Source organism: Melospiza melodia, chromosome 3, assembly GCF_035770615.1.
Source record: "Melospiza melodia melodia isolate bMelMel2 chromosome 3, bMelMel2.pri, whole genome shotgun sequence".
Classification (NCBI taxonomy): Eukaryota; Metazoa; Chordata; class Aves; order Passeriformes; family Passerellidae; genus Melospiza; species Melospiza melodia.
The window spans coordinates 128,818,197-128,827,455 of NC_086196.1; the positions used below are offsets into that span (position 1 = coordinate 128,818,197).

The 9,259-nt window shown below is 43.5% G+C and overlaps 1 protein-coding gene across 1 annotated transcript; it reads right to left on the reverse strand.

The window, feature by feature from the left end:
- Positions 1–3,049: 3,049 nt before the first annotated feature.
- On the reverse strand, positions 3,050–8,056 carry NDUFAF4 (NADH:ubiquinone oxidoreductase complex assembly factor 4). Its single transcript, XM_063153042.1, has 3 exons — positions 7,918–8,056; positions 7,207–7,304; positions 3,050–5,111 (listed from the first exon to the last, which is right to left on the reverse strand). The coding sequence occupies exons 1-3, from the start codon at positions 8,042–8,044 to the stop codon at positions 4,797–4,799; spliced, it is 540 nt and encodes a 179-aa protein (XP_063009112.1). The 5' UTR covers positions 8,045–8,056; the 3' UTR covers positions 3,050–4,796.
- Positions 8,057–9,259: the final 1,203 nt, after the last annotated feature.

The following is a 9,259-nucleotide window of genomic DNA, read 5'->3' on the forward strand; positions in this document are numbered from 1 at the left end:
TGCAACCACACCATCATTTCCCTCAGCTTACTAAAAACAGTGGCCTCATGCCGCTCATGCATTTTCTATTCCCATGTGAGAAATCCTGATAGGAGATACCTGTGTGGTCTGTCTGGCCCCACTTGCTTCCCTCCAGGGCAATGCAGCACTACTCCTCTCAGGAGGCCAAAACACCTCACCTAAAAACAGCTTCTGCAGTTAAGTAACCCACACTGAAAGGAGATTTTGCACAAGTCACAAAAGAACCACCTTGGCAGACTTATTTTTTAAATTCTTTTCCTGGTGGCAGGCATATCAAACCCCACTCCACCTTGCAGAGGCACAAGAGCAGCACAGTGTTCTTCTCCCTCCAGCACGATACAGGAGATGTGCTGCTGTTACTTACCACTGCTGCTGTGTACATCTGAGTCTCTGTTTCAGACCAAGAAAACCAATGTTTACTTTCTAAGAGAATTTAATCCATGGGATTTGTGGCTTTTTTCAGGAGAAAAAACTTAGCTCTGGTAACAACACAGCAGTACCTAAATTGTGAAAGGTTAACACAATTCATCAGACTTGTAGATTGCTGGAAAGAGATTTAATAACAAGCACCAACAGGGTGTTTTGCTTGCAAGTACCACCTCAGTTGGGGTTCAACTTGCTACAGTCTCAAGTACCAAAATCTGTTTGCACCTAAAGCTCCCCTGCTCTGGTCATGCCTGCCCTGTCAGTTCAACAGTGGCACCACCTGATTAAGAGCCAGGAAACTCCTGTATAAAGGGGCTTCAGAAAGAGCTGTGAAATGTGAAGCTTCATGCAATCTCAAACATGCAAGCATGATGCTTACATGTAACAAAGTGAGACAGCCACCCTTTTTTAACTTTTGCATTTTGATCCTGTTGTATGTGCTGTACTTGAGCTGCACTTGAGCTTTGATTTGTTTTTCCAATACAGAAATAAGACCTTCCATTTTGTAAGTTTAATACACATGTCACACATATACTTTTCTTCTCTCCTTGAGCAAAAAAGGCAGCTTAAAAGACAAGTTTCCTGTGCTGGGAGGCTACAGAAAATTCATATTTTGTACAGAAGGTCCCTCTTACTAAACTGCATGGGGAGCACAGTTAAAACTCACTCCTGCCTCACAGCTCCAACCTTGCTATCTTGCCATCACTCTGCAAAAACAAGCTACAATACATATATGGTGAGACAAATTACTTACTAGGTTCACATATCCCTAAAGAGTAGCTTTTGAAGATGTCAAAGCTAAATTCCTTTTGAAAACCTGTCCTGTTCATAAGTTCTGCAGCGCAAAATGTGCTCAGTCTTTTCATCTTTATCTCAGCAGATGTGCTACTCTCAGAAGGCAAGAGAGCTCTGCAGAAATAAAACAGTTGTTACTGAAAGGGCAATACAACCAACATTTGCATGTGATCTAGAACAGAGAAAGAATGCAACTGCATGAAGTTTTCATAGCAGCAAAGACTGGCTGCAGAAGGCTGGGAATAGACTTAATGATAGAACAAGACTAGAGAAAGAGGAGTATGTCCAAAAAAACCCAGGTAAATTAGGTATTTGACTACCCCTAAAGAAATTTTCTTTAAAAAAATTCAAGCCAGGAATTCCAGTATACCTGCTGGAACTCCCTTGAAGACAGTCAATTTTATGACTCACCAGGAATGTAACCCTCATTATCAAATGAGGCTCAGCCTGCTCCTGTGTATTCACTCTGCATTGGTGCTCAAAGTGGTCTGGGGTTTATTCTGTGATGTTTGAAACTCTGGTAGAATAATGTCACATGTAAGAAGTTTGTCAACCATGTGCCACACTAGAAATGAAACAAATCCCTTGCAGGATCACAAAGTACTTGCAACACATTGCATTAATTCCATAATAACAAAGCAGTCTGAGTGAGACAGGCTGTTCCCTACCAAATGTAATGTTTCTGCATGGTGGACAAAACCACCTGAGCTAAATTTCACCATATGCATGGCAATGAGACATGAAAAATTCTTCACATAGAAGTACCTGAAAACAGAACTGCAGGTTCCCACAAATTCCCCATAATTACCTCTTCAAAACAGTTGCATGAAGAATTTCTTAAGCTGACAGCCAAACAGGAAAGGGATAGAGACATAAAGGGACACAGACACAACCATGGTTCAAGTGTAAAGAAAATACCATTGTTCTTCCAATTAGAAACTAGTAACCAGGCAAGATAACTGATGAGTAAAATGTCCCTTGAAACTGGAAGAAAGGATGTAAGTACTTCTAGAAAAGATGCAACAGTGAGAATAGTTGTTCCATACATCAAGCCTAAAAGACAGCATTACCTTCAAACACATACTGGAACACTGTAGGCACACACACATGCTGTGGTCAGAATTGTACAAGATAGTAGTGTTGGAGAGCTTGATCAGGGACAGGCTTTCTCAGCAGAGTTAAGGAAAGATCCATGCTCCAGGTTCCTGTGAGCTTTGGGGAACTGACATGCTCCATGTTGTAAGATACAGTGAAAGTTAAACATTCAGACCTCAGATGATTTGGATAGATAATGGTACAAATTTTTACATGATCCTGTACCATTGGCAATACCCTTGTAATACTGGTTTGACACTGCCCAGCAGGTGGGGCAGGTGACCAGCAGAAGAATCCTTGCTGACAAATTGCATTGCATCCAATTTTCCTGGGGCCTTCTGGGCCACAAGTTCACCTGCATGCAGGGAGCTGGGATCCCTACACCAACTCTGCTGTGGGACATCTGCTTTCCCACTGTGGATAATATATTCTGAGGAAGAGATCCTGGCTCCACAAAACAGGGAACAGCTTTGCAATCATCACAGTTGTGGATAGGATTTTGTCCTGAAGGTAGGCTGGGGCACTGAAAGGGATGACAGCAAACATCCCAAAGCACAAGCCTGCTCCTGGAGGGCATAAGCAACACAGTAGTGTACCATGAAGTGAAACAGAGCACTGTCATGGTGCGGCCACATCACAAGACTTTCATGAAGGCAGACAAAAGATGCCAAAATACATATCAAGGTAGTCAAAGGGCATGGTTAAACTGGTGTCTGGTGCTGGTTGTAGTGTGTTTTTAATCAACTTCAATCCATAATAAAATTCATTTTACAGGAAATTGCAGCATCTTCAATATCAACAGTATCTGTACCAAATGCATTCCACAGCTGTTTTCTGAATGTTACCTTAAATATTACATTAGGATGAACAGTACTCAAACAATTAAGTATTTCTGTTATAACATTTTATAAAACAGTATTTTGTGCAAAGCAATCTTAATGTGGTACATAACTCAGGTGTATTACCTTCAGAGTGCAGCTCTGTATCCCATTGTATTAGAGGACAAATGACAAGCCACACATCCTAAGACTAACAATTTTGAATTTTTATACAATGCACATAGTGACATCTCCCACTATTGTACAGCGTTATGTACTTCAGAAATGAATCAAACATAACCTTTAAATACACTGTGGCAAACTGTACTGGAGATACCGAGTTCCAACTCAAAGAAGGTGAAGGAATCTTGCTGTGAAATAACAAAGTTGATCATCTTCTTGCTAAGACGTTTACCAGATTCCAAATCAAAGACTTGGCAGAAAGGTTCTTGAAAGTTACATTGTAAGCCTGGCACAGACTTACACCCTTTAAATTCACCTTCTTTGGTGACAGGCATAAAATTAATGATTCTGGGTTTGTTTTTTAAAGGAAGGCAACCACAATGCATTTTTAAATATCAATTCTGATTATCTGCTGCCCCATCTCCCCAGTTTATCAGACCGCATTTTGCTACAGGATTAACCATCACTGCAAAACGTCTTACCTACAGACATGACTAGTCACAGCATTGGGGTTTAAACCCACCACTGCCTCAGCGTGTGTTACCCTCGTGGCATCTGTATAGATGCATGCTGTGAGTAAACATCACCTGATCTAGCCCACACTTGGATCAGACAAGGCTTCCACAGGGAAAAAGGACTGTTGTAACAGGAAGGGCAAACATTCACAGAAGACCTACCAGTGGGTCCCTTTAGTAGATCCAGTTTTATGTCCTTGCTACCTATTAATATGAAGCATTGTTCCTCATACAGCAGATGCCATGGGCTGCTGCAAGAGACTTATGCCAGAAGATTGTCACTACAAATTCCCTGACAAACAGCACCTGGAGAGGTGCAGGTACTTAAGCTAAATGAGAAAAGAGTATAAGAGGAGTTATATATGAACCACTGCTGTTCCAGCACCAGAAAGAGGCCTTCTTGCTATTCACTTTCTTTTTATTTTATGTTTGACACAGTTGAATTTTCCTTGTGGTTAACCTTCTTTACAAAGTATAAATACCATTCCATTCTTACACAAAAGAAACACAGCTGTTTGTTATATACACACACCTTGACAGCAATTCCTTGAAAAAGCAGTGCAACATGAAATTACAGAGCCAACGCCCACAGAGCACCTCTTTAGCTGCAGGCCAAGAAGTCTCTGCTGAGAAAGGCAATCTCTTAAAGTAAAATTCTTACAGTAAAATGCTTTAACTGAGTTCATAACATTTGAATGGGGTAGTCAGAACTGTGTGACATGCTGTCATTCCATGAATTAGTCATATTCTGGTTTACAAACTGTAGTTGCTGCATTTCAATGAAGCCATCCAATGGAGAATGGAATTGCTTGAATACATTCACTGGCATAAGGAAGTAGCCTTGCTGGATGACACCTTATCAACTGAATTTTCAGACATGGAATATACTTGAGAGTAAAATGAAGACACGAGTGAGATCACAAAATGGTTTTGGCAAATATTTTTATGTTAACTGTTTTGGTTTATGGCTTGTTATAGCTTTTTTGGTTTCTTTAGGAAATTCCTGCACAGCGAAAGGAATGAAGAATTCCAGAAGAGAGTTGACCTCCTTCAGTTCCAGACTGTATTCTGCTGCTATTTTCTCTGCAGTCCATACTTGAGGTTGAAGTTTATGATTATTAAGAAGTGTCAGAGCCTCCACAATGGATATTTTGCCTTTGGGAACTTTTTTAACATCTAGACCTTCCAGGTGGCCTAATTTTGTAAGTCTCTTTTCCTCCTGTTTACTTGGAAGATGTTCACCACCTCCATCTTTTACCTAATTGAGGGAAGGAAAACAAAAAGAGCTCAACAGCAGTTCTGTTTACTATGTATACCATAGCAGCTAAGCTGCTTTCCTAAATATTTTTTCTGTTTAGCTTTTCCTGTTAGCTTTCCCCATTTTTTTAAAAAAAGCTTAGCAAGCCTAGCTTCTTCCACAGCTATTCTACACAGAGTATCAGCTCCCAGCCAAATGCTGAAAAGCTCCCATTCACTGCACTCTTAAGTGTTGTACTGGCTTGGCAGCCCTTCACACAAGGCAAACTACAGATTGTGGTAGGCAAATGTAAATCCAGATAACCTAATATTTGGCACTGATTCATTGGAAGAAACAAAAAATCATACAACAAATTGGTATCCTTCTGATACCACTGGAAAACTTTTTCATGTAGTCTCTCTCCCCTTCCTTTTGTTTTCAAATTTTGGTTTTCCTACTAAAATAAATCCCTTCTTTTGCTCTGTCTAGAGAACAAGCTTTCCTGCTATTTTGCAGCATCATATGGAGTTTAATTGCCATGATTACTGCAACAAAGCCTCTTCTCTAGAGTCCCTTCATATTTCCAAGTAATTTCCAAAATAGCTTTCACTTCCTCATATTTCCTTTTTTTAACATTTAATCAGTGAATCACACTGAAAAAAAAAAAAAAAGACACAATTAATCTTATCTTAAATTTAGAAGTGGTTATATAGTAATCAGAGCCCAGAACCACTGATTATTACACAGACACTCAGTATTGACTCAGATGCTGAGAAAACTGATGTCGATCCTACAGCACCTGTGTGTCTGTTTCTCAGCTACAAGGAATGTCTGGCCTGTCCTCCATGTCTTCTGCTGTTTGCTAAAACTGTGCTTGGATAATGAATGATTTTTCAACTCTTAATTAGATCATCTGTCTCTGGGACTCTGCCACTTGAGGGCTCCCAAGCTGGTGCTTTTCCACTTACCACAGGCAGACACCCCAAACATACAGAGAGGTGTGTGCACATCATGTACACAATGCACAAAGTCATCAGGACAACATCAGGAATGGGAGAAAGCTTCTCTATTGCTTTGCCCACAAGTCTCTGTGATTACACTTCAATTGTGCTCTAACAGCTGCAAGCAGACACAAGGGCAAGTCTGTGGCAGCAAACTCAGAGTAGGCATGGAATCAAGCAAAGATCTGTTCCACTTTGGCTTTTTCTCAAATCTCTCTTGACAGCTTTATACATGAATATTCAAAGATACTGAATTTAGGCCTTCAGCACTTCAAGATTAGAGTCCTAACCTCTGTGGTGGAAATTAAGGATAGAGATTTCTTGAAAATTTCAGGTAGAAACTACAGAAATCTATTTGAATTTTAAATATTTTTAGACTTGAATACCATATAAATGGCAAATTAGAGAGACTTAGGGATTTTGCTAGCTGACTATAAAATTTTTATTGCTGAATAAAGCAGCTGGAATAAAGTGGTCCTATAATGAAACAGGTAAAACACACAAGCCACAGCACAATATGATAGAAAAGAGGACACTGAACCCCAGTCTGCATTTTACAAAGGAATATGCTTAGCCTGTCAAGTAAAAGATTGCAGCCAGTGGCAATAAGGAAATGATGACCACACAACCCACAAGATTATGTAGAAAAAACCTAAGGCACTTCCATGAGCTGGATAAAAACAGTCTCTGCATTGTATAACATTTAATGGAGTTGAAGAGTAATCATATTTGTCCTCTACCACATCCCTGCTCCCCCAGCAGCCCCAGTCTTTTCCAACAACTCCACAAATGACCTCTGGCAAACTACTTTATCTTTGCAAAAGCCTCAAGAGGTATCCTGCCTCATAGGAAGCAGAAATAGGAATTTAGGTGAAAAACAATATAAGAACAACGCAATGTTAAAAAGGAAGACTGTGTCAGCATTTCGAACTTGCATAATTACGATTTGTCACACATTCAAAACCTGGGGTCAGACACACTCAGTGTTATTGATGTATAGAAGAGTAATAAAAACACCACTTTGATCTACTGAAAAAGGTAACTTTTATGCACAAAGAGCATTTTTCTTGACACAGGCTTTGTGCTGAGTTTGAAGACCACAAAGCTGCACTCACCCGCACCGGTGGGTCTCTGGACTCGACATAAACGTCTTTGAGCAAGGTGAGGAACCTATCGTCCTTTCTGAAAACTTCTTCTTTTATCTCTGGGCTATCTAAAGGCAGTGAGAAGAAGAAGGGAAGGGAGAAAAAAAAAAGAAAGAAAAGATTGATCTGACTCAAATCGTTTCCTTTAGTTCTTCCCCAGCGGCACGGCTCCCGCAAATACACCTGCCCTCTGGGAAAGGTGTCATTCCTCTCCCACAGCCCGGATCTCAGCGATACGGTTTCACAACTGGGGCTGGGCCTGTCACCCGTCACAGCACGGCGGGACACAGTGCCCACACGCTCGGTGCTGCTCAGCCACCGCTCCGTGCCACCATCCCTGCCACCACCGACACCACCGCCTCCAGCAGCTGTCCCCGGAACCACCCGCGCCATCAACTGTCCCCAGGTCCTGTCCCCACCAGCCACCTCCACCGACCGCCCCGCCCCCCGCAGCCGTCCCGGCAGCCGCCCCCATCTCCCAGCCCAGTAGGCCAGCTGCACCAGCCTCCCTCACGCCGCTGCCCGCTGCGACCGCCCCGGTCCCCCACAGCCGCCCCACAACCCCCCCACAGCCGCCCCACCGCCACTGCCGCCGCGGCTCCCGGCATGCCCCGCGCCGCTCTCAATGTCACCGGTCCCGCACCGGGAGCTGGCGGGCGGGCGAGGCCGGCGCTCACTCACCGGCCATGGCGTCCAGCCGGGCCGTGCGGTGCCGCGGCGCGGGCGTGGGCTTCTCCTTGCTGATCTCGCGGCTGGCTCGGTTCTCCACATTGAAATTCCGGAACACGCGGGTCACCCGCCCGCCCATCGCCGCCGCCGGCCGCGCCTGCGCACGGGGCACGCCGGGGAGGGGCGGTGTGCCGTGCCGGAGATGCACCGGAAGGAAATGAACCGAGCACCGCGGGCAAACAAACAAACAAATAAAAGAACAAATAAACGAGTGAGCGATAACACAGACAGCGCGGTTCGCTTTGCGCTTCGCGGCGCCCCGGCGGCGCTCTCTCCTTGCCCTTGGCGCTGCCTCGGACGGTGCTGCCGTGGCTTTTCTAGAGGCGTCCGTGAGGGGAGCCCCGGGCCGGGAGGTGCCTCCCGGAATGCTCCCAGAGCCGCGGGCTGCCCCGGAGTTTCCTTCTCAGCCGTGGCGGCCGGCGCCTGCTGAGCCCCCGGACACGTCATGTCGCGACTGGGGCCGCTTATTTATCGGCGGGTCGAAAAATAAGCGGCGAGGGGCAATTCCCTAGTACTGCTGAGAATTTGTAGGCTACATAATGCATTCAGGGCACAGACCCTCTTTTCAGCTCAGCCAAATAACCTTTCTTCTGACTTCGCAAAAATCGTGAAAACTACTTGTGAGAAAATATTGAGAAGGCCATAAGCCATGAAAGGTAAATTTGTCAACAGAATCAAAATTGTTGGGATGAAGTCAGCAGTTTATAGATTCAAGTGTGAAAAGATACAGAATCCTCGGAGAAAGGAAGGCAGAAGAAGTAAGAGCTACTGGCCTGATGCAAAAAGCATTAAAGCCTGACTTTATTCAGCCACGACTGATAAGGTGTCTGGCCAACAGAGATTAATGAACTCGTTCATTCCAGCTGCTGTGTGAATTAGCCAATAAGTAATTCCCTTATGGCTTTAAATTGTGTGTGCTGTTTGCAGAGTCTTAGTGCCTTCTGGGCCAGTAGCTAGTTCATGGTACTAGTTACCTGAATCAAGTAATAAAGTCACCTGGAGTGGGAGTGTTAATGAAGGACAGAGAAAAGACCAGACTTCTTGTGCCTTTTGTTTTTTGTGGGTTTTTTTTTTTTTTTTTGTTTTTTTTTTTTTTTTGTTTGTATGTTTTTTTGTTTAAACCTGGGAACCTGGGGTTTCAGAACTTGGTCTCCTACTAGTGGCATAATTTAGTAATAATAATTATGATATGATAGTTGTCAAGGCTACAGTGTGCTTTAAGGCTGGATTAATGAATGGCTGTGTTTTCCTTAGAGAGAAGCCAAATGGATTTTGAAAGGCAGTGGAGACAAGG

Bases quoted from the DNA above. Each gene is read 5' to 3' on its own strand.
- NDUFAF4 (XM_063153042.1), bottom strand. From the start codon at position 8,044: ATGGGCGGGCGGGTGACCCGCGTGTTCCGGAATTTCAATGTGGAGAAC. The intron at 7,305-7,917 runs GTGAGTGAGCGC...CACTGCCTTTAG, and splicing joins CCGGCTGGACGCCATGGCCG to ATAGCCCAGAGATAAAAGAA. The intron at 5,112-7,206 runs GTGAGTGCAGCT...TCCCTCAATTAG, and splicing joins CCAGAGACCCACCGGTGCGG to GTAAAAGATGGAGGTGGTGA.